General features: G+C 62.0%; 1 protein-coding gene across 2 annotated transcripts in view; it reads right to left on the reverse strand.

The window, feature by feature from the left end:
- Positions 1–5,125: 5,125 nt before the first annotated feature.
- Positions 5,126–24,749, reverse strand: part of CPNE9 (copine family member 9) — a 47,868-nt gene continuing 28,244 nt past the window's right edge. Inside the window, exons 9-15 of one of the 2 annotated variants that reach the window (XM_075005313.1) lie at positions 20,104–20,150; positions 19,498–19,679; positions 19,092–19,219; positions 18,543–18,645; positions 11,373–11,430; positions 11,058–11,142; positions 5,126–8,876 (exon numbers count right to left, since the gene is read on the reverse strand). In XM_075005313.1, the coding sequence (XP_074861414.1) occupies positions 8,828–8,876; positions 11,058–11,142; positions 11,373–11,430; positions 18,543–18,645; positions 19,092–19,219; positions 19,498–19,679; positions 20,104–20,150 (652 nt within the window). In that variant the 3' untranslated portion in view covers positions 5,126–8,827. The remainder of the gene's footprint in view (positions 8,877–11,057; positions 11,143–11,372; positions 11,431–18,542; positions 18,646–19,091; positions 19,220–19,497; positions 19,680–20,103; positions 20,151–24,749) is intronic. The other variant, XM_075005312.1, reaches the window with a different exon arrangement.

Consider the following 24,749-nt stretch of genomic DNA (forward strand, 5'->3'; position numbering starts at 1 on the left):
GGCTGGAAGAGAATGACCAGTCCGGGGCCTGGATCCTGTCCCAGAAGGAAGCAGCAGGGGAGAGGGAGCAGGCTGATGTGGGGGGTGTGGGCAGGAGTGTGGGCGGGGGGGGGGCTGAGGTGGGGGAGGGGGAGCAGGCTGAGGCGGGGGTGTGGGCGGGAGGGGAGGGGGAGCAGGCTGAGGCAGGGGTGTTGGCAGGAGGGAGGGGGAGCAGGCTGAGGCAGGGGTGTTGGCAGGAGGGAGGGGGAGCAGGCTGAGGCAGGGGGTCTGGGCAGGAGAGGAGCCAGACTGGGCTGAGGCGGGGGGCTGAGGCGGGGGAGGGGGAGCAGGCTGAGGCGGGGGTGTTGGCGGGAGGGAGGGGGAGCAGGCTGAGGCGGGGGTGTTGGCAGGAGGGGAGGGGGAGCAGGCTGAGGTGGGGGTCTGGGCAGGAGGGGAGCCAGACTGGGCTGAGGCGGGGGTCTGGGTGGGAGGACATGGGAGGGGGCTGAAGTGGGGGAGGGGGAGCCAGATTGGGCTGAGGCAGAGATCTGGGCAGGAGGGGAGCCAGATTGGGCTGAGGCAGGGGTCTGGGTGGGAGGGCATGGGGGGGGGGCTGAAGTGGGGGAGGGGGAGCAGGCTGAGGCAGGGGGTCTGGGCAGGAGGGGAGCCAGACTGGGCTGAGGCGGGGGGCTGAGGTGGGGGAGGGGGAGCAGGCTGAGGAGGGGGTGTTGGCGGGAGGGGAGGGGGAGCAGGCTGAGGTGGGGGTCTGGGCAGGAGGGGAGCCAGATTGGGCTGAGGCAGGGGTGTTGGCGGGAGGGAGGGGGAGCAGGCTGAGGTGGGGGTCTGGGCAGGAGGGGAGCCAGATTGGGCTGAGGCGGGGGGCTGAGGTGGGGGAGGGGGAGCAGGCTGAGGAGGGGGTGTTGGCGGGAGGGGAGAGGGAGCAGGCTGAGGTGGGGGTCTGGGCAGGAGGGGAGCCAGATTGGGCTGAGGTGGGGGGCTGAGGTGGGGGAGGGGGAGCAGGCTGAGGAGGGGGTGTTGGCAGGAGGGAGGGGGAGCAGGCTGAGGCAGGGGTGTTGGCGGGAGGGAGGGGGAGCAGGCTGAGGAGGGGGTGTTGGCGGGAGGGGAGGGGGAGCAGGCTGAGGTGGGGGTCTGGGCAGGAGGGGAGCCAGATTGGGCTGAGGTGGGGGGCTGAGGTGGGGGAGGGGGAGCAGGCTGAGGAGGGGGTGTTGGCGGGAGGGAGGGGGAGCAGGCTGAGGCAGGGGTGTTGGCGGGAGGGAGGGGGAGCAGGCTGAGGCAGGGGGTCTGGGCAGGAGGGGAGCCAGACTGGGCTGAGGTGGGGGGCTGAGGTGGGGGAGGGGGAGAAGGCTGAGGAGGGGGTGTTGGCGGGAGGGGAGGGGGAGCAGGCTGAGGTGGGGGTCTGGGCAGGAGGGGAGCCAGATTGGGCTGAGGTGGGGGGCTGAGGTGGGGGAGGGGGAGAAGGCTGAGGAGGGGGTGTTGGCGGGAGGGAGGGGGAGCAGGCTGAGGCAGGGGGTCTGGGCAGGAGGGGAGCCAGACTGGGCTGAGGCGGGGGTCTGGGCGGGAGGGCATGGGGGGGCTGAGGTGGGGGCGTGATGAATGAGTGCTGGGAAGAGTTAATCTTTTGAGGTACCTTACCCTGGGGGGAGTGAGCACCAGGAAGGCCTGTGGCACCTTCTGCGCTTTTGCAGCTGAGGTTTTGGTGGGCAGAGCCGCTCGGGCAGAGGGGAGTGACGTAGCGCTGTTTAAACTGAAGCAATTGCAGGTGCCCAGGGCTGTTGTCTGCGGTGGGGAGAAAGACCCAGAGGGCAGATGGCTCAGGGCGACTGGAAGGAAGTCACAAAGATCCTGACCCTCGCAAAATCAACCATGGCCATGTAAGTACCAGGGAAATGCAGAGTTAGAGGCACTCAGGTTTCGGGGTCTTTTACATTTGGAGGGACTGTTGGCTTGTTACCTGTGGCTGCCCTGGTTTTTCTCTTTCAGGGTGTTGTTTGAGATTTGCCCCTGTAACTTTTAAGCTCAATCTCAGGGAAATATTTCTCTCTGTGTGCAACCCCATGACTTATTTTGCTCCTGTTTTGTGAATAAATCACTGTGGTAAGCAACTGTTGTGATTTCTGTGTCCTAAGAGTCTGGGCCTCAGACCAAAGGGTCAGCTACTGAATTACAGGTTTTTGTGTCCAAGCTCTCTCCTGAAGGTGGGTTAAGAGCTTGGGGTGCCCCCACAGGAAGATGTCTGAGTGTCTTCTTGGAGTAGCAGTGTCTTTTCTCACTTGGTGGTGGCAGTGAACTACCCCAGAGCCAGGATGTGATGGAGTGGGGGATACCTGTGTGTGTGTGAGTGGCTCACAAAGGGTGTGAGGCTCCTGCTGAGGGTAACCCTGACGACCAGGTAACACCTTTGTACTGCAGACAAAAGGAGGAGGTGGAGCCTGAGGGGTTTGAACTGGAACTGGGATTTGGAAGCAGTTAGTCTGGGCTGAGGGAGAGAGAGACAAAGGAGGGGGCAAGGCCCCAGCTCTGGGGGCCCCTCGGGGCCTCCTCTCCTCAACATGGATTGGACTGGCTGTCTCTGCCTGCTGTACTAACTCCTCTGTACGATGCTGTGTCCTGTCGGCTAATAAAGGGCAGCTTTTAAAAAGTGGAAGTCAAATCCTAGTGAGGAAAATAGAAAGGAACATAAACACTCCCAAATTAAGTGTCATAATGTAGTAAGAAAAGCCAAAAAAGATTTTGAGGAACAGCTAGCCAAAAATTAAAAAAACGATAGTAAAATGTTTTTTAAATACATTAGAAGCAGGAAGCCCGCTAAAAAAGCAGTGGGGCCCTTGGACGATAAAGATATAAAAGGAGCGATCAAGGAAGACAGTGCCATTGCGGAGCGATTAAATGATTTCTTTGCTTCAGTCTTCACGGCTGAGGATGTTACAGAGGTTCCTAAATCTGAGCCAGACTTTTTAGGTGACAAATCTGAGGAACTCACTCAGATTGAAGTGACATTAGAGGAGGTTTTGGAGTTAATTGATAAGCTGAATAGTAACAAGTCTCCAGGACCAGACGGCATTCACCCAAGGGTTCTGAAAGAACTCAAATGTGAAATTGCGGAGTTATTAACACTGGTTTGTAACCTATCCTTTAAATCCACTTTGGTACCAAATGACTGGAAGACGGCCAATATAATGCCAATATTTAAAAAAGGCTCTAGAGGAGACCCTGGCAATTATAGACCGATAAGTTTAACATCAGTACCAGGCAAATTAGTAGAAACACTAGTAAAGAATAAAATTACAAGGCACGTAGAAGAGCACGAATTGTTGGGCAAAAGTCAGCATGGTTTCTGCAGAGGGAAGTCGTGTCTAACTAATCTATTAGAATTCTTTGAAGGGGTTAATAAACATGCGGACAAGGGGCACCCGGTGGACATAATATACCTAGATTTCCAGAAAGCCTTTGACACGGTCCCACACCAAAGGCTTTTATGTAAATTAGGTGGTCATGGGATAGGAGGAAAGATCCTTTCATGGATCGGGAATTGGTTAAAAGACAGAAAACAAAGGGTGGGAATAAATGGTAAATTTTCACAATGGAGGAGGGTAACTAGTGGTGTTCCCCAGGGGTCAGTCCTGGGACCGATCCTGTTCAACTTGTTCATCAATGATCTAGAAAATGAGGTAAGCAGTGAGGTGGCAAAGTTTGCAGATGACACCAAGTTGTTCAGGACAGTCAAAACCAAAAGGGATTGTGAAGAACTACAAAAAGATCTCAGCAAACTGAGTGATTGGGCAGCAAAATGGCAAATGAAATTTAATGTGGGTAAGTGTAAGGTAATGCATGTTGGAAAAAAATAACCCAAATTACACGTACTACATGATGGGGTCAAATTTAGCTACGACAGATCAGGAAAGGGATCTTGGAGTTATAGTGGATAGTTCTCTGAAGACATCCACTCAGTGTGCAGCGGCAGTTAGTAAGGCAAATAGGATGTTAGGAATTATTAAAAAAGGGATCGATAATAAGACAAAAGATATCATACTTCCCCTATATAAAACTATGGTACGCCCACATCTTGAGTACTGCGTGCAGATGTGGTCTCCTCACCTCAAAAAAGATATATTGGCATTAGAAAAGGTTCAGAAAAGGGCGACTAAGATGATTAGGGGCTTGGAACGGGTCCCATATGGGGAGAGGCTAGAGAGACTGGGACTTTTCAGTTTGGAAAAGAGGCGATTGAGGGGCGATATGATAGAGGTATATAAAATCATGAATGGTGTGGAGAAAGTGAATATAGAAAAATTATTTACCTTTTCTCATAATACAAGAACTAGGGGACACCAAATGAAATTGATGGGTAGTAGGTTCAAAACTAATAAAAGGAAATTTTTCTTCACACAGCGCACAGTCAACCTGTGGAACTCCTTGCCCGAGGAGGCTGTGAAGGCCAGGACTCTATTAGGGTTTAAAAAAGAGCTTGATAAATTTTTGCAGGTTAGGTCCATAAATGGCTATTAGCCAGGGATAAAGTATGGTGCCCTAGCCTTCATAACAAGGGCAGGAGATGGATGGCAGGAGATAAATCACTTGATCATTGTCTTCTGTTCTCCTTCTCTGGGGCACCTGGCATTGGCCACCGTCGGCAGATGGGATGCTGGGCTGGATGGACCTTTGGTCTGACCCAGTATGGCCATTCTTATGTTCTTATGTTCTTAAACCCGCTGTTCTCCTGCTGAGTGAGAGACTCTCCCGCCTGCGGACAGGGTGCAGAGCTTGGGGGACCCCAGAACCCCATCACACCAGGATACCTGTGACCATGGGAAGTTTTAAAGTAAAGCCTGTTTACAGGCAAGGTGTTTTTTAAGTCTCTGCAAGGCCCCACTTTCTGCTCTCATAGCGTGGCCTGGAGGAAGCCCCAGAATGACAGGATCATTTTTGAACCAGGAAAACGAACCTCAGGATTTTAAAAGGACAGATTCCGCCACCCCCCTCACCCCCCCCACAATCTTTGGAAGTTTTACGGGGGGGAAAATCTTTTTTTCCTCTCTTTTTTTTGTTTGCTGCCTGGTGGGGAACTGGCGCCGAGCTTTCAGCCGCAAGCCAGAGAGTCCATACCAAAGAGTTTATTTATTTTTTTTTTAGCTTTTGGGGCAACTGAATAGCTAGGGTATAGTAGGGCAGGAAGCGGCCCAGTGCAAGAATTGGGGAAAAGCACAGTAGCTTGGAAGCTACCCCAGACATGACCCAAGTGGCCCAACCTGAGGTACTGTGAGGGAGTGAACCTAGCCATCACACACGGGCCCTTAGGATGGGAGCCTGCCTTGCTGGGAGGCTGACAGTTCTCCAAGGAGACAAATGAAGTCTCTCACCCAGCTGCAGCAGAAGGGTACAGAAGTGCAGCGGGTGGAAGCGGAGGCAAAATGCACAGAAGCAGAGATGAAATGTGCAGAGGCAGAAGCGAAGCGGACAGAAATTGAACTGGAAAAACTTAAGATGCAAAATTGCCCAGGTACGCCACCTGCCCCAACTCCAATCACAGTTCAACACCCTCGAACACTCCCGATGTACCCAGTGGAAGAGAATATCGATGAATTCCTGATACATTTTGAGAGAGCCTGCCGAGGGTACAGTATTCCCCCTGAGCAGTACATGTCTGAGATGAGCCCAAATCACTGGGCCCTTAAAAGGAGTAGCTGCTAAAATACCTATAGAAAACAAGAACAGTCATGACCTCTTTAAACAGAGGCCAAAATTCAAATGGGGTTCAACCCCAATGAGGCTTGTCACTGGTTCAGACCCCTAAGTTGAGAGTAGATTTGCCCTTTGCCACACGTCTACAATATCAACACAGCCACAGAGGCTGGTGTAAAAGGAGCAAAGGCTAACACTTGGGAAGAGCTATATTTCCTGTTGAAAATGGAACAGTCCTTAGAGGGTTTTCCTCCTGAGATCCAGATGTACATCCTAGACAAAGATCCTAAATCCATAGCTGAAGCCAGGAAGATTGGCACCAACTGGGTGGAAGTACACCATCCAACCAAAGCTCCTAGCAGTGTAGGGGGTCATTCCAGGAACCTACTTCGCCAGGAAGGACCCTACCCACTGCAAGGGAGACCCCAGCCACCCTCTCATTCCACCCCTCTGTCTCACGCCAGTGATTTGCCAGTTGGGCATTGTTTTAAATGCAGTGAGCCAGGGCATGTGCAGGCCAGCTGTCCCAACAATTCCAACAGTGCAGTTCATTGCACTGGGGGGTCACACCCAGAGTCCTCAGGCCCAGATGCCTCTCAGACAGCCCCAGAGTGAAGGGGAACAGAGTGTGGGTGGGAAGAAGGTCATTGCATGCAGAGACACCGGCACACGTGTCTGCGATCCACCAGTATCTAGGGGACTCTGAACTCGTTAACCCCCAGGCTCAAATAACTGTTCGACTGTTCAGGGTGGAATCTTTTGACCTGCCTACAGCCAAGTTGCCAGGTAAGTACAAGGACTGGTCAGGAACGCGGACTTTTGCAGCCTGAGGTGACTAGCCAATTCCTGTGCTGCTGGGAGAAGACCTAGCGAACCACGTGAAACAAGCCTGGAGTGGAGGAGTGGTCACCTGTAGCAGGGCTAAGCAGAACCACCCAGTTCCTGAGCCTCCTGCTAGGGACTGGTCTGTGCACCCAGACACCCTAGATCAGAGACCAGCCAGAGGTGACAGAGCCAGACCCCAGATCAGAACCTCCAACTACAACAGTGAATCCAGTTCCTGAAACCCAGCCAGACCCAAGCCCAGAGCTGAAGTCAGTGAACCAGCCCGTGCTGGTGTTGGAGTCGGCAGCATAGGGTGCCAGGGAGTGTACAGCAGCAACTGACCCTACGGGAACGTGCAAGGCACTCCAGCGCACCAGTGGGAAGAGAATCCCAACCAGCCGAGGTTCTCATCGCTTCCAGAGGGGCCCAGCTGAAGCCCACAAGCCAGGTGGGGGGGCCGACATCTCTGGCAATGAGAGAGCAGTTCCAGGCAGAACAGGAGGCAGATGAGAGCCTCAAAGGAGCTGAGGCAGTGCCCTGGAGTGACCCACCGCCGCTCAGCTCTTCTAACAGGTCTGGGTTTGTGATAGCAAGAGGGCATCTATACAAGGAGTCACTATAGGGGCTCGTCTACACTTTCTGAGTCACTATAGGGGCTCATCTGCATACTTGGCTCAATCTAATTCTTGACCTTCCCCCCCACCCCTCCACTCTCTGATTTGCTCACCTTGATTATCTTTCTCTGATTTGTCCTCCTTGCTTACTGTTTTTGGTTCTCTGTGCCTTAAATATTGAGTCTGTTCTGGTCTGGCTATGGTCTGAAGAAGTGGGTCTGTCCCACGGAAGCTCACCTAATAAACCATTTTGCTAGTCTTTAAAGTGCTACTTGACTGCTTGTTGTTTTTATACAAGGAGACTCTTTCTGGTGGGCACGAGGAGGACGAGTATCCTCAGAGGCAGTTGGTAGTTCCAGTTAGGTACAGGGAAATGCTCTTCAGCTTACTCCACGATCGCTCTAGTGGGGTGTACACAGCTAAGGACCAGCTGGGAAGGTCGTTCCACTGGGACAGGATGGGCAAGCATGCGCCTAACTATGTCCCTGAGGCAGGCTGGGTGATGTCTTCTCAGGGAGGCCTGACTGCAGCCCTGGCTCAGGTACCCCCTAGAGACAGACTCCAAAGGTCAGACAAGGCCGGCAAAGGGGTTACGCAGGGTGGGGGGCTGGGGCTTTGCTCAGTCAGGACAGCTCTGCCAGCCTTGACTGGGCTCTATGAGGGCAGTCGAGGAGCCCAGTTCTGCTCAGGACAGATCACGGAGCTGGCCTGCCTCCCTGCTCTGGCTGAGCCAAAGGGCACACGCCGTGCAGTGCTGGCCAGGAGCTGCAGGGTCTTGGCTCATTTGTGCACAAATCCTGGGATGAGCCTGAGCCCTTGTCAGCCCCCAGCTTCACCCCCTTCCTGGTTCAGGCTGAAGAGCACTTGGAGGAGGGGTCCGTGGCCACAGAGAACAGCCTGAGACTCCAGCGTACGGGCACTGGTAGCCCCAGAGCCAAGGGCTGTCAGGGCCAGCGCGTGGCAGGAAGTCCCTGCTGGTGCAGGCACTGCAGGGGAGCATGGCAGCCACGCTGCAGGGCTCTGCTACCGGGGTGTGGCTCCCACGCTCTGTGGTCATCTCCAGCCCAGGCCTGGCTCTGTGGAGGACACAGCTGTGCGGGGGAGTCCAGGGACCAGAGATGGAGCTCGGAGTCCCAGCTGGGTGCAGTAGTCTCACACTGCCAGCTCAGCAAGAAGCAGTGGGAGGGGCGGGCAAGGACCAAGTCTGCGAGACCAGAGCCAAGGCCCTGGCCCCACTCCTGACACAGACACAGGGCACTGGGGCACCTACAGAGCTTTATTGGCCGGGGCTGGACAGCCCAGCGCTCCGCATGTCCTTGGCCAGCCTTGCTTGGGTCCCTGGCGAGGCGATGCTCAGCCCCTCTGGCCCCAGCCTGCTCCCAGCCCCCATGGCTGCCGGCAGCTGGAAGGGAAGGGAGCCCAGGAAGGCCCTTTCCTGAGCAGGCCACTTCCCCCGCAGGAGGAGTAGCGCCAGCCCCACGGGGTCCTGCCGGCCGGCTGCAGCACCACCAGCCAGCTCAACCAAGCAGGCGCATGTGGGGGGCCTGGGCTCAGGCCTGGCAGGAGCAGCGGTGTCTGATGGGCTTGGGTTGCATGGACGAGGAGCTACTGTGCAGCCGCAGGGCGGGGCTTGATGTCCCGACTCCTCATGTAGGTCAGTAGCTGCTCCGGGATCTCGGCCAGCACGTCCTTGGCCAGGCGCGCCATGCTCAGCACCTGGCTCCCGGAGCGGTCCACGTAATCCCGGAACGGCACGAACTGCAACGGAACACACCGGGGCCCTGAGCGCCTGCTGCAGCTACCGGGGAAAGCGGGGGGACACACCGGGGCCCTGAGCGCCTGCTGCAGCTACCGGGGAAAGGGGGGGACACACCGGGGCCCTGAGCGCCTGCTGCAGCTACCGGGGAAAGCGGGGGACACACGGGGGCCCTGAGCGCCTGCTGCAGCTACCGGGGAAAGGGGGGGGCACACGGGGGCCCTGAGCGCCTGCTGCAGCTACCGTGGAAAGGGGGGGGACACACGGGGGCCCTGAGCGCCTGCTGCAGCTACCGGGGAAAGGGGGGGACACACCGGGGCCCTGAGCGCCTGCTGCAGCTACCGGGGAAAGGGGGGGGGACACACCGGGGCCCTGAGCGCCTGCTGCAGCTACCGGGGAAAGCGGGGGGGACACACCGGGGCCCTGAGCGCCTGCTGCAGCTACCGGGGAAAGCGGGGGGGACACACCGGGGCCCTGAGCGCCTGCTGCAGCTACCGGGGAAAGGGGGGGGACACACGGGGGCCCTGAGCGCCTGCTGCAGCTACCGGGGAAAGGGGGGGACACACCGGGGCCCTGAGCGCCTGCTGCAGCTACCGGGGAAAGCGGGGGACACACGGGGGCCCTGAGCGCCTGCTGCAGCTACCGGGGAAAGGGGGGGGCACACGGGGGCCCTGAGCGCCTGCTGCAGCTACCGTGGAAAGGGGGGGACACACGGGGGCCCTGAGCGCCTGCTGCAGCTACCGGGGAAAGGGGGGGACACACCGGGGCCCTGAGCGCCTGCTGCAGCTACCGGGGAAAGGGGGGGGACACACCGGGGCCCTGAGCGCCTGCTGCAGCTACCGGGGAAAGGGGGGGACACACGGGGGCCCTGAGCGCCTGCTGCAGCTACCAGGGAAAGGGGGGGACACACCGGGGCCCTGAGCGCCTGCTGCAGCTACCGGGGAAAGCGGGGGACACACGGGGGCCCTGAGCGCCTGCTGCAGCTACCAGGGAAAGGGGGGGACACACGGGGGCCCTGAGCGCCTGCTGCAGCTACCGTGGAAAGGGGGGGACACACGGGGGCCCTGAGCGCCTGCTGCAGCTACCGGGGAAAGGGGGGGACACACCGGGGCCCTGAGCGCCTGCTGCAGCTACCGGGGAAAGGGGGGGGACACACCGGGGCCCTGAGCGCCTGCTGCAGCTACCGGGGAAAGGGGGGGGACACACGGGGGCCCTGAGCGCCTGCTGCAGCTACCGGGGAAAGGGGGGGACACACCGGGGCCCTGAGCGCCTGCTGCAGCTACCGGGGAAAGCGGGGGACACACGGGGGCCCTGAGCGCCTGCTGCAGCTACCGGGGAAAGCGGGGGACACACGGGGGCCCTGAGCGCCTGCTGCAGCTACCGTGGAAAGGGGGGGACACACCGGGGCCCTGAGCGCCTGCTGCAGCTACCGGGGAAAGGGGGGGACACACGGGGGCCCTGAGCGCCTGCTGCAGCTACCGGGAAAAGCGGGGGACACACGGGGGCCCTGAGCGCCTGCTGCAGCTACCGGGAAAAGCGGGGGACACACGGGGGCCCTGAGCGCCTGCTGCAGCTACCGGGGAAAGGGGGGGGACACACCGGGGCCCTGAGCGCCTGCTGCAGCTACCGGGGAAAGGGGGGGACACACGGGGGCCCTGAGCGCCTGCTGCAGCTCTGAGGGGGGAGGGGGGGACACAGCGCTGGGCCCTGAGCGCCTGGTGCAGCTCTTGGGGGGGGAGGGGGACACAGCGCTGGGCCCTGAGCGCCTGGTGCAGCTCTGGGCGGGGGGGGGGGGGGGGACACACCGGGGCCCTGAGCGCCTGGTGCAGCTACCCGGTGGGGGGGGGGAGGCTGTGCTGGGTGCTGAGCCCCAGGCTGCAGGTATGGGGGGGGTGTATGTGTGGGGGGGCAGTGGTGGGTCCCCAAACACCTGGCTGCGAGTGGGGGTCAGGGCAGGTACCCCCAGGAGAGCAGCAAGACAGGCTCCCTCAGGGCTCCTAGCGCACTGCAGAGCCACCCCCTGGGTTCAGGGCCGCCGTGCTGTGGGTTGGGGCGGAGAGCAGAGGGCGCTGCCTGGCCCTTCGCGGCGCAGGGGCAGGGGAGGAGCCAGTGCGCGTGGCCAGAGGTCCTGCCCCCTCGCGCACCACTCCACCCTGTGGGCCGTGCTGCGGGGGGCTCGTTACCTGCACAATGTCCCGCTCTGCGTAGCGCCCCCGGCAGGAGACCCGCACGTCGTCTCCATCCAGCTCTTCCATGGCTGCGGACAGGCTGCAGTCAGCAGGCGCAGCTGTCACTGCCTGACCCCCGCCCCCCCGCCACCGCCACCGCCACCGCCTCCGGGGCGGGGCTGGGCTGCCCAGGGTGCGGCCGGAGGCTCTGCCTGACTGCGCAGCAGAAGGGCCCCCTCATGCCCCCGTGTCCAGACCCCACCACAGGTGCCCTGGGGCTCCCCTCCCGCCAGCGCTGCCCACCCACAGTGCCCCGGGCATCACACCTACCATCAAACTCGGCGGGGCCCACGCCCACGATGATGATGGACACGGGGAGGGCAGAGGCCTGCAGGGCGAGGGAGCGCGTTACTGCCAGCCCGCGCCCCCCCCGCCTCGCCGGCCTTCGGCACTGTGCCCGCACCGGCGCCCCCGGGCACGCACCGCCTCCTGCCGCGGCCCAGCCGGCATCCGCGCACCCCCGGGCACGCACCGCCTCCTGCCGCGGCCCAGCCGGCATCCCCGCACCCCCGGGCACGCACCGCCTCCTGCCGCGGCCCAGCCGGCATCCCCGCACGCCCGGGCACGCACCGCCTCCTGCCGCGGCCCAGCCGGCATCCCCGCACGCCCGGGCACGCACCGCCTCCTGCCGCGGCCCAGCCGGCATCCCCGCACCCCCGGGCACGCACCGCCTCCTGCCGCGGCCCAGCCGGCATCCCCGCACGCCCGGGCACGCACCGCCTCCGGCCGCGGCCCAGCCGGCATCCCCGCACCCCCGGGCACGCACCGCCTCCTGCCGCGGCCCAGCCGGCATCCCCGCACCCCCGGGCACGCACCGCCTCCTGCCGCGGCCCAGCCGGCATCCGCGCACGCCCGGGCACGCACAGCCTCCTGCCGCGGCCCAGCCGGCATCCCCGCACCCCCGGGCACGCACAGCCTCCTGCCGCGGCCCAGCCGGCATCCCCCGCACGCCCGGGCACGCAGCAGCCATGCAGGGAACGGTGTGTGGGGCTGGGGGGGCGGAGCACAAGGGCCATGCGGGGGGCGCTGCGTAGGGGTCATGAAACGGGTGACCACACCCAGGGCCGGGCGAGAGGGAAATAGCACCCAAGAGCCGCCAGACCGGGCTGCTCCCGACGGCCCTGCCCCCCGCCAGACCGGGCTCCCCCCGACGGCCCTGCCCCCCGCCAGACCGAGCTCCCCCCCGACGGCCCTGCCCCCGCCCCCCGCCAGACCGGGCTCCCCCCGACGGCCCTGCCCCCCGCCAGACCGGGCTCCCCCCGACGGCCCTGCCCCCCGCCAGACCGAGCTGCTCCCGACGGCCCTGCCCCCGCCCCCCGCCAGACCGGGCTCCCCCCGACGGCCCTGCCCCCCGCCAGACCGGGCTGCTCCCGACGGCCCTGCCCCCCGCCAGACCGGGCTGCTCCCGACGGCCCTGCCCCCCCACCGCCAGACCGGGCTCCCCCCGACGGCCCTGCCCCGCCCCCGCCAGACCGAGCTCCCCCCGACGGCCCTGCCCCCCCCCACCAGATCGGGCTCCCCCCGCCAGACCAGGCTGCTCCCGACGGCCCTGCCCCCCGCCAGACTGGGCTCCCCCCGACGGCCCTGCCCCCCACCCCTGCCAGACCAGGCTGCTCCCCCGACAGCCCTGCCCCCCACCAGACTGGGCTGCTCCCTTGACAGCCCCCCCCCCCCCCCGACCAGGCTCCACCTCAGATGGCCCTGCCCCCACCAGACTGGGCTGCACCCCTGTGATGTAGTGGGGGATGTGTGTGTGTATGTGTGGGGCTCCCAGAGGGTCGGGGGGCTCCTGCCGAGGTAACTGAGGTGACACCTCCGGGCTGCAGACAAAGGGGGAGGTGGAGCCGGAGGGGTCTGAATTGGAACTGGGAGTCGGAAGCAGTGAGTCTGGGCTGGGAGAGAGCGAGACCAAGGAGGGAGCAAGGCCCCGGCTCTGGGGGCCCCGCGGGGCCTCCTCTCCCCAGCATGGCTGGGACTGGCTGTCTCTGCCGGCTGCACTGACTCCTCTGTACCACGCTGTGTCCTGTCGGCTAATAAACCTGCTGTTCTCCTGCTGGGTGAGAGTCACTCCTGCCTGCGGCCTGGTGCAGAGCTTGGGGGGCCCCCGAACCCCATCACACTGGTGTCAGGAGTGGGACATACTGCACCCCGAGGATGGAGCAGCCAGCAGTTAGTGACTGGGGCGCAGGAGGAAGAAGGGGGCCAGCGAGACCCAGGTCTGCTGGCGGGCAGTGAGGTGCAGTTCCCTGAGGCAGAGGGGCCTGTGGCTGAACCCAAGAGAGTGCGGTCGCGGTCCTCGAAAGGGGGTGTCACACCCAAGGAGGGGTTACTCCTGGGAGTCCATTGGAGTTGGGCCCAGATGGCGGAGGGGCTGAGGGCCCAACCCCCAGGAATGAGTGACCCGCGAGGAGGCTGACGCTGAATGAGTTCTTCCCAAGGGAGTGTGGTCGTGGTCCTCGAGAGGGGGTGTCACACGGGGGGGGGCGGTAAAAACTGCTTTAAGGGTTAAAAGAGTTTTCACACCAACCAGGCCTCACTCTGTAACAGAAACTAGGGAATCATCTGCATTTCTTTGAAGGCCCTATCTTGTCACCCAGAGACATTTATCTTGTAGGCTCCTCCGTCTGGGTTATCACGTACGTTTGTAGTGTAAACTGGCCTGTTTGCAGCGATTCCCTTAAGTAGAGCCAGTCCAAATTTCCATCAATTTCTGAAGTCTCCTAAATTTCACACCTGCTGGCAATTTCCCTCGCAGACTGTAAATTCTTATAATCTGAGACAAGGGAGTCCCAGGCTGCGAGGCGCCTTTCCCCGGGGTCGGAGACATACTCGAGGGAGTGTTGCCACCCATGTTAGCACTATCCTGTCCAAGGACAGCCCAGGAACCTAGTGGTGTTACCCTATCCAAGGGCAGCACAGGCATCCAGCAACACTACCCTCTCCAAGGAGAGGGTGGGAGTCCAGCCAAACTGTCAGCTTTCACTCACGCCTCTTACGCGCCGAGGGGCAGGGAATGGCACACACACCTGGTGCTCAGGCTCTCACTTCTTTGTAGCGGGCAGCCTGCACGCATGCATAATAGTTTCCTTTCAGATCTAACTCTTGCCTCACTGCTTTGACCTCCAGCCTCGGACTACTGGGGACACCGTACCCCAGGGGAACGGGGTTCCCCAACAACACCCACAAAAGGGTTCTTCTGGGAGTCTGTTGCAGTGGGTCCCAGAGATGGAGGGGCCTACGGCCTAATCCCTGGGAACGAGAGACCCACAAGGAGGCTGACACGCTGAATGAGTTCTTCCCAAGACAGTGTGGTCGTGGGCCTTGAGAGCGGGTGTCACACCCGAGGAGGGGTTCCTCTGGGAGTCTATTGGAGTCGGTCCCAGAGGGCGGCGGGGCCTACGGCCTAACCCCCAGGGAGCTTGTGACCTGCAAGGAGCCTGGCACACTGAAGGGATTCTTCCAGGGACTGTGGGGTGCAGAGGGCATCAGCCTGAGAGCCTGCGACCACGCTCAGCAACTCCGCTGTGAAGCGGCAGCACCTGGAAGCTGAATCAAGATTAAAGGAGCTGGACAAGGCAGCGTGGATGTGCACTGGCAGAGCTGGGGGTTAAGGAAACTCCTGCAGGGGTGAGCCCAGATTGGGGCAGGGAACCCTGGACTGCATGGAGCTCTGAACCGAGTGTCCTGCCACAGCTCAAGGAGGGAAGGAGCGATTCCAACCCATCATCTACTAGTGGCCAAGACAGACCTGTGAAGAGTTTTCCAGGCCTGGACCAAGGAAGGTGCTTGTGTGTCTGTGCAGGAAAGCAGCTTGTCCACTGGGAATGGCAAGTTGTCTGTGAGAGAAGCTGCTTCACCTTCTGGGCGTGTGTGGAGACCAGCCAGGGGGCTGGGACAAAGGAGAGAGTGTCTCCCGTTGTCTGTCTGTGTTGAACAGCAGCAGCAGCCTGGGGAGAGAGCAGAGCCTGCATTTGGGAAAGTTGCCAGCGAGGAAACTAGTCCATTGTCTGAGGAGGATTCCCCAGCCTGGGGTGGCTGGAGAGGGAACCACCAGGAAAGAGCATTCCAGGTGTGACTCTGAATCCAGCCATGGGGGCTGGAGCAGAGGGAATGGCTCTGGGATGGGCAGTGGTGTCCCTGCTAAGGACACTGGTCCTTGGTGCAAGAAAGGTGCTTCTGCTTCTGGGGAAGTGAATCCTTTGCCTGAGCCTGTGGGGGCTCGAGATGGGGCCAAGATCCCAGAGCTGGATCTGAGGGCAGCTGAAGCCCAGATGGGAAGTGGGCCTGCCTCTGTGTCTGTCAGGGGGGATGATGCTTTAACTCGGTCTGATCCAGTTAGTATCATCAGGGAATCCAGAGACCAGACGATTCTGGTACTTGTTCTTTGCCTGATGCTGAGGTGTTACTGGGAGGTGGTGAGAGGACTCTGTCCTACCAGAGTCATCCTCTCGCCAGGACACAGGAAGAGCAGACGGGCAATGGAGTTACGCTGCCTGATGGAAATAAGGAAGCTGGCAGCAGAAGGGAGGAAACGGATCCTGACCTTCTGTCTGGTGGTACTAGCTGTCTGCCTGGAGGGGGGTTACGTGGGAATCTGCCTGATGGGCCAGAAGTGATCCTGGGTGTAGGTGAAACCCAGGAGCTGGTTGTGGCTCAAGGGAGCAGTGCCCCTGTGGAGCCAGACAGGGGTGAGTTGTTGTTTGGGGGAGCTCTTGAGGAAGAGAATTTCCCTGAAACTTTTCCTGACCCGTCTGTGGGGACTGCAGAAAATGGGAGTGAGGTGAAGAAGAGTGAACAGGAAAGGTGCTTGTCTGTGAGAGCCGGAGCAGCCCTTTGCCAGGGGAGAAGTTTGTTTCAGCTCCTGATGGCCAGGACCTGCCTGAGTGTGAAACCCCTGGCTGTGCTCTGCAAGGGTCCAAAGCAGGCAGGGTGAAGGTTTCTCAGGAGCTGGAAGTTGGTCCATATAAAGTGAAAACTGTGAGGGAGTGTGAGCAGCCCTGTGAGAACCAAGTAAAACAGCTGCACAGTCAGTCTCTGTAGGATGCAGGAGAGGGCCAGCAATTCCCCATCTCCAGATGGTGGAAACACTTATATTCTCATACTGGACTCCACTTCTGATTCCATGGGGAGGCAGTAGTTGGAGGTGGAAGGACAAAGGAGCTGTGGGCCAGGTGGGCAAGTAAGGGATAAACAGGGATTCCTCCATGTGGATTTTGCATCTGGGACTCACAAAGCAACTTTCAGAAACCAGTGACAGAGAGGAAGCCGTGCTAGTCTATACACTAGCAAAGCAAAAAGCCGTCAAGTAGCACTTTAAAGACTAGCAAAATAATTTTAGGTGAGCTTCCGTGGGACAGACCCACTTCTTCAGACCATAGCCAGACCGGAACAGACTCAATATTTAAGGCACAGAGAACCAAAACCAGCAAGCACGGAGGACAAATCAGAAAAGGATAAAGATAAAAGATAATCAAGGTGAGCAAATCAGAGAGTGGAGGGATAGGGGGGAAGGTCAAGAATTAGATTGAGCCAAGTATGCAGACGAGCCCCTATAGTGACTCAGAAAGTTCCCGTCCTGGTTTAAACCATGTGTTAATGTGCCAAATTTGAATATAAAAGTCAGCTCGTCCACTTCTCTCTCTAAAACGGTGCGATAATGTCTCTTCAGTAGCACACACACCTTGAGGTCATTGACAGAATGGCCCATTCCATTAAAATGTTGACTAACTGGTTTGTGGATCTGGAGTGTTTTGATGTCTGTTTTGTGCCCGTTGACCCTTTGTCTAAGGGAGTTAGAAGTCTGTCCAATATACAAAGCATCTGGGCATTGTTATCTTTTTCTGATTTGTCCTCCTTGCTTACTGTTTTTGGTTCTCTGTGCCTTGAATATTGAGTCTGTTCTGGTCTGGCTATGGTCTGAAGAAGTGGGTCTGTCCCCCGAAAGCTCACCTAATAAACCATTTTGCTAGTCTTTAAAGTGCTACTTGACTGCTTTTTTCAGAAACCAGTTTGGTTTGCAGGTTTCCAGACTGGCTGGGAGGGGCCGTCTCCCTGAGATCATCAATGGCCCAGCTCTTGTTAGAAGGGAGGGCACAGCCAGAGAGATCAGATTTCCACCCCGGGGGCAAGAGAGCAGATTAGAACTTGATGGTGCTAAGAAAGGCCTCAGCCACTTAGCCCCAAAATACCAGATTCTCAAGGATGTTGCACAAAGGTTGTGGTCTACCAAAGAGCAACGTAAATGTACAGTTGCAATGGGTTTGTTCTATTACTCACGCTGACTGCTGTAACCAAGGGGTGCTGCTACCCAAAGCTGTAGAATTGTACCATGTAATGAATGTTTGGAAAGAGCCATGTGACATGATGACATGGATGTGTAAGTATGAATTGTGTGGTGAAGGAGTTTGTAATTCTGAAATGTCACCGTTGTAACTAGTTCCCTGTAACTAGTCTTGCAACCTCTCACGAGAAGGAACATTCCAAACCTATTGTGTGGCATGGAAGGGGAAACTGAGGCACACAACCATTTTGGTGGTCTGGCTAAATGCCAAGGGTGGAAGCATTTGTACCTTCCTTTACTGGTCTATAACTGAATTCCAGACATTGGCTGGAGCAGCTGTATGGGCTGGTGGGCAGACGGGGCAGGGCCCAGACCAGAAAAGAACTGTTTGATCTGCTGGTGCTGCAGCAGCTGTATGGGCTCTGCCTGCCCGAACTGAGAACGTGGCTGATGGACCAGAGACTGAAGCCAGGAGACCAACCAACCCGAGGGAACCAACAGGACTTGCCTGGCTGCATCACAGGAAAGGGGCCAATACCAAGCTCCTGACTTGGAGCCTCCCCCTGCAGGATTATGACATGAAGCTGGTAACATCAAGGGGAGCACTGAGGGTACAGCCGATCCCCATCACACGGGGAGGGCCCCGAACTTCTCCAGGTCACCGGCTGAGTGACCCCACTCGGTTCAGTCTGGAAGGGGGGAGAGATGCGATGGAGGGGGGGATACCTGTGTGTGAGGGGCTCACAGGGGGTGTGGGGTTTCTGCTGGGGGTAACCTGGCGACCAGGTGACACTCTGGGCTGCAGACAAAGGGGGAGGTGGAGCCGGAGGGGTCTGAATTGGAACTGGGAGTCGGAAGCAGTGAGTCTGGGCTGGGAGAGAGCGAGGCCAAGGAGGGGGCAAGGCCCTGGCTCCGGGGGCCCCGCGGGGCCTCCTCTCCCCAGCATGGCTGGGACTGGCTGTCTCTGCCGGCTGCACTGACTCCTCTGTACCACGCTGTGTCCTGTCGGCTCATAAACCTGCTGTTCTCCTGCCGGGTGAGTCACTCCTGCCTGCGGACGGGTGCGCAGCTTGGGGGGCCCCTGAGCCCCATTACAACCCCTGCCAGCTCCACCCCCACCAGCCTGGGCTGCTCCCCGACATGGCCGTCCCAACACTCACATTGACAATTGCCTCCTTGGTGTGCAGCATGTCGGAGATGACGCCGTCGGTGAGGATGAGCAGCACATGGTACTGGGACCCGTCCGTCACCTGGGCCGCCGCGCTGGGGCACAACGCAGAGGGCGAGATACTGGCAGGCACCCGCCACACCGCTCCACGGCCAGCGCCGGCCCGACCTGCCCCCCGCCCCACGGCCAGCGCCGGCCCAACCTGCCCCACGGCCAGCACCGGCCCGACCTGCACCCCGCCCCACGGCCAGCTCCGGCCCGACCTGCCCCACGGCCAGCGCCGGCCCGACCTGCCCCCCCGCCCCACGGCCAGCGCCGGCCCGACCTGCCCCCCCGCCCCACGGCCAGCGCCGGCCCAACCTGCCCCACGGCCAGTGCCGGCCCGACCTGCCCCCCCGCCCCACGGCCAGCACCGGCCCGACCTGCCCCCCCGCCCCACGGCCAGCGCCAGCCCGACCTGCCCCCCTGCCCCACACCCAGTGCTGGCCCCGACCTGCCCTCCCTGCCCTCCGGCCCTGCAGGCATTGCTGGCCCCACTCACTGGGCCACCTGGTTGATGACGGGGGCGAAGTTGGTGGGGCCATACAGCTGGACGGTGCGCAGGCTCTGGGCATACGCCTCCAGGATCCCCTCGACGCCCTCGCAGCTCGGCTTCTCGGCGTGGCTGTTCTGGGGCAGAGAGCCAGGCAGGCTGGGCTCCGGGCACCCATGGGGCAGGGTCTGTTCCACGGCTCTGCCCTCAGCAGCGCAGCTGGGGCCGCCCCGGTCCTTCCCCGAGGCCGGGAAGGGGGGATGGCCTGGGGGTCCCAGAGCCGGCCCACCCTGCATGCTGCCACAGCCCCTCCGCTCGGCCCAGCCCCCCGAGGCACCTGCTCCCCGCGGGGTGCCCCCTCCCAGCCCATGCGGTCCCCGGCCTGGGGCTGCCAGAGGCCTGCGCTGCTGCCTACCAGGGGGAACTGGTGGGAAATGCGGCCATCGGGTGGGACCTTGGCCCCGAAGCCGTAGGCGGGGAAGAGCTTGTCGCTGTCGTAGTCCTGGATGATCTCTCCGACGGCCTTCAGGGCCATGGCGTAGGCGCTCAGCTGGTACGGGCTCATGTAATGCAGGGAGGTGGGCTGCGACGGGACCCCTGCAGGGCATATGGGGCTCCCGCCTCAGCCTGGGCCCTGGCCCCAGCTCCACCCCCTCCCGTGACCTCTTTCCCCTGCTCCTTCGCCCCTCAGCCCATCTCATCCTCCCCAGCCCCTGGCTCTCGGGCCCCTCACCTCATCGCCCCCAGGATGCCTCACCCCGCCCCCTCCTCCCTTGGAGCCCTTCGCCCGCCTGGTCTCACCCCATCCAACTCCTGTCCTCTGCCCTAGCCCCCCAGCTTCCCCCTCCCCCATGGCTCTTGGCCCTCCGACCCCCGTTCCAAGGACCCTGTGGCTAGCCCCTGGCAGCGGGGGCAGCGGCTGGGGAGAGGGTGGGCATGCAGGTCCCCTGTGAGAGCAGGGAAGGGGAAGGAGATCTGTGGCTGAACTGTCCTGGACCCAGGCTGTGCAGGTGGCGCTCACCGTTGGAGGCTGTGAAATCGATGGCGACTGTGAAATTCAGCTGTGTCCTGTGGGTGGAAGGGGTGACACTGAGTGCCGGCCCCCACCGCCCACTCCTCCATTAGCTGCTCTGCATGGCAGCCTGCCCCAGCCTGGAACAGCCCCGGCCGGCTCCCCTAGCCCCCGACCAGAGCATCCCACTGACCGGCTCCCCTAGCCCCCGACCAGAGCATCCCACTGACCAGCTCCCCTAACCCCCGACCAGAGCATCCCACTGACCAGCTCCCCTAACCCCCGACCAGAACATCCCACTGACCAGCTCCTCTAACCCCCGGCCAGAGCATCCCACTGACCGGCTCCCCTAACCCCCGGCCAGAACATCCCACTGACCGGCTCCCCTAACCCCCGACCAGAACATCCCACTGACCGGCTCCTCTAACCCCCGACCAGAACATCCCACTGACCGGCTCCCCTAACCCCCGGCCAGAGCATCCCACTGACCGGCTCCCCTAACCCCCGACCAGAGCATCCCACTGACCGGCTCCCCTAACCCCCGACCAGAACATCCCACTGACCAGCTCCCCGAACCCCCGGCCAGAACATCCCCTCCCACCCCCCAGCTGGCTCCTCTAACCCCCGACCAGAACATCCCACTGACCAGCTCCCCGAACCCCCGACCAGAACATCCCACGGACCGGCTCCCCTAACCCCTGACCAGAACATCCCACTCACCAGCTCCCCGAACCCCCGACCAGAACATCCCACTGACCGGCTCCCCGAACCCCCGACCAGAACATCCCACTGACCAGCTCCCCGAACCCCCGACCAGAGCATCCCACTGACCAGCTCCCCTAACCCCCGACCAGAACATCCCACTGACCAGCTCCCCGAACCCCCGGCCAGAACATCCCCTCCCACCCCCCAGCTGGCTCCTCTAACCCCCGACCAGAACATCCCACTGACCAGCTCCCCGAACCCCCGACCAGAACATCCCACTGACCAGCTCCCCTAACCCCCGACCAGAACATCCCCTCCTGCCCCCAAGCCAGCTCCTCTAACCCCCGGCCAGAACATCCCCTCCCGCCCCCCAGCCGGCTCCCCTAACCTCCGACCAGAACATCCCACTGACCAGCTCCTCTAACCCCCGGCCAGAACATCCCCTCCCGCCCCCCAGCCGGCTCCCCTAGCCCCCGACCAGAACATCCCACTGACCAGCTCCCCGAACCCCCGACCAGAACATCCCACTGACCGGCTCCTCTAACCCCCGGCCAGAACATCCCACTGACCAGCTCCCCGAACCCCCGACCAGAACATCCCACTGACCAGCTCCCCTAACCCCCGACCAGAACATCCCCTCCCGCCCCCCAGCCGGCTCCTCTAACCCCCGGCCAGAACATCCCACTGACCAGCTCCCCGAACCCCCGACCAGAACATCCCACTGACCGGCTCCCCGAACCCCCGACCAGAACATCCCACTGACCAGCTCCCCTAGCCCCCGACCAGAACATCCCACTGACCGGCTCCTCTAACCCCCGACCAGAACATCCCACTGACCGGCTCCTCGAACCCCCGACCAGAACATCCCACTGACCAGCTCCTCTAACCCCCGACCAGAACATCCCACTGACCGGCTCCCCGAACCCCCGGCCAGAACATCCCACTGACCGGCTCCCCTAACCCCAGCCAGAGCATCCCCTCCCGCCCCCCAGCTGGCTCCTCTAACCCCCGGCCAGAACATCCCCTCCCGCCCCCCAGCCGGCTCCTCTAACCCCCGGCCAGAACATCCCCTCCCGCCCCCAGCCGGCTCCCCTAACCCCAGCCAGAGCATCCCCTCCCGCCCCCCAGCTGGCTCCTCTAACCCCCGGCCAGAACATCCCCTCCCGCCCCCCAGCCGGCTCCTCTAACCCCCGGCCAGAACATCCCCTCCCGCCCCCAGCCGGCTCCTCTAACCCCCGGCCAGAACATCCCCTCCCGCCCCCCAGCCGGCTCCTCTAACCCCCGACCAGAACATCCCACTGACCGGCTCCTCTAACCCCCGACCAGAACATCCCACTGACCGGCTCCCCGAACCCCCGACCAGAACATCCCACTGACCAGCTCCTCTAACCCCCGGCCAGAACATCCCCTCCCGCCCCCCAGCCGGCTCCCCTAACCCCAGCCAGAGCATCCCCTCCCGCCCCCCAGCCGGCTCCCCGAACCCCCGACCAGAACATCCCACTGACCAGCTCCCCGAACCCCCGACCAGAACATCCCACTGACCAGCTCCCCTAACCCCCGACCAGAACATGCCACTGACCAGCTCCCCGAACCCCCGGCCAGAACATCCCCTCCCGCCCCCCAGCCGGCTCCTCTAACCCCCGGCCAGAACATCCCCTCCCGCCCCCCAGCCGGCTCCTCTAACCCCCGGCCAGAACATCCCCTCCCGCCCCCCAGCCGGCTCCTCTAACCCCGGCCAGAACATCCCCTCCCGCCCCCCAGCCGGCTCCCCTAACCCCCGACCAGAACATCCCACTGACCAGCTCCTCTAACCCCCGGCCAGAACATCCCACTGACCAGCTCCTCTAACCCCCGGCCAGAACATCCCCTCCCGCCCCCCAGCCGGCTCCTCTAACCCCCGGCCAGAACATCCCCTCCCGCCCCCCAGCCGGCTCCCCTAACCCCCGACCAGAACATCCCACTGACCAGCTCCCCGAACCCCCCGGCCAGAACATACCCTCCCGCCCCCCAGCCGGCTCCTCTAACCCCCGGCCAGAACATCCCACTGACCAGCTCCCCGAACCCCCGACCAGAACATCCCACTGACCAGCTCCCCTAACCCCCGGCCAGAACATCCCACTGACCGGCTCCCCTAACCCCCGACCAGAACATCCCACTGACCAGCTCCTCTAACCCCCGACCAGAACATCCCACTGACCGGCTCCCCTAACCCCCGGCCAGAGCATCCCACTGACCGGCTCCCCTAACCCCCGACCAGAGCATCCCACTGACCGGCTCCCCTAACCCCCGACCAGAACATCCCACTGACCAGCTCCCCGAACCCCCGGCCAGAACATCCCCTCCCACCCCCCAGCTGGCTCCTCTAACCCCCGACCAGAACATCCCACTGACCAGCTCCCCGAACCCCCGACCAGAACATCCCACGGACCGGCTCCCCTAACCCCTGACCAGAACATCCCACTGACCAGCTCCCCGAACCCCCGACCAGAACATCCCACTGACCGGCTCCCCGAACCCCCGACCAGAACATCCCACTGACCAGCTCCCCGAACCCCCGACCAGAGCATCCCACTGACCAGCTCCCCTAACCCCCGACCAGAACATCCCACTGACCAGCTCCCCGAACCCCCGGCCAGAACATCCCCTCCCACCCCCCAGCTGGCTCCTCTAACCCCCGACCAGAACATCCCACTGACCAGCTCCCCGAACCCCCGACCAGAACATCCCACTGACCAGCTCCCCTAACCCCCGACCAGAACATCCCCTCCTGCCCCCAAGCCAGCTCCTCTAACCCCCGGCCAGAACATCCCCTCCCGCCCCCCAGCCGGCTCCCCTAACCTCCGACCAGAACATCCCACTGACCGGCTCCCCTAACCCCAGCCAGAGCATCCCCTCCCGCCCCCCAGCTGGCTCCTCTAACCCCCGGCCAGAACATCCCCTCCCGCCCCCCAGCCGTCTCCTCTAACCCCCGGCCAGAACATCCCCTCCCGCCCCCAGCCGGCTCCCCTAACCCCAGCCAGAGCATCCCCTCCCGCCCCCCAGCTGGCTCCTCTAACCCCCGGCCAGAACATCCCCTCCCGCCCCCCAGCCAGCTCCTCTAACCCCCGGCCAGAACATCCCCTCCCGCCCCCAGCCGGCTCCTCTAACCCCCGGCCAGAACATCCCCTCCCGCCCCCCAGCCGGCTCCTCTAACCCCCGACCAGAACATCCCACTGACCGGCTCCTCTAACCCCCGACCAGAACATCCCACTGACCGGCTCCCCGAACCCCCGACCAGAACATCCCACTGACCAGCTCCTCTAACCCCCGGCCAGAACATCCCCTCCCGCCCCCCAGCCGGCTCCCCTAACCCCAGCCAGAGCATCCCCTCCCGCCCCCCAGCCGGCTCCCCGAACCCCCGACCAGAACATCCCACTGACCAGCTCCCCGAACCCCCGACCAGAACATCCCACTGACCAGCTCCCCTAACCCCCGACCAGAACATGCCACTGACCAGCTCCCCGAACCCCCGGCCAGAACATCCCCTCCCGCCCCCCAGCCGGCTCCTCTAACCCCCGGCCAGAACATCCCCTCCCGCCCCCCAGCCGGCTCCTCTAACCCCCGGCCAGAACATCCCCTCCCGCCCCCCAGCCGGCTCCTCTAACCCCCGGCCAGAACATCCCCTCCCGCCCCCCAGCCGGCTCCCCTAACCCCCGACCAGAACATCCCACTGACCAGCTCCTCTAACCCCCGGCCAGAACATCCCACTGACCAGCTCCTCTAACCCCCGGCCAGAACATCCCCTCCCGCCCCCCAGCCGGCTCCTCTAACCCCCGGCCAGAACATCCCCTCCCGCCCCCCAGCCGGCTCCCCTAACCCCCGACCAGAACATCCCACTGACCAGCTCCCCGAACCCCCCGGCCAGAACATCCCCTCCCGCCCCCCAGCCGGCTCCTCTAACCCCCGGCCAG

The sequence above is a fragment of the Carettochelys insculpta genome, chromosome 11, assembly GCF_033958435.1.
Source record: "Carettochelys insculpta isolate YL-2023 chromosome 11, ASM3395843v1, whole genome shotgun sequence".
In the NCBI taxonomy this organism is placed as follows: domain Eukaryota; kingdom Metazoa; phylum Chordata; order Testudines; family Carettochelyidae; genus Carettochelys; species Carettochelys insculpta.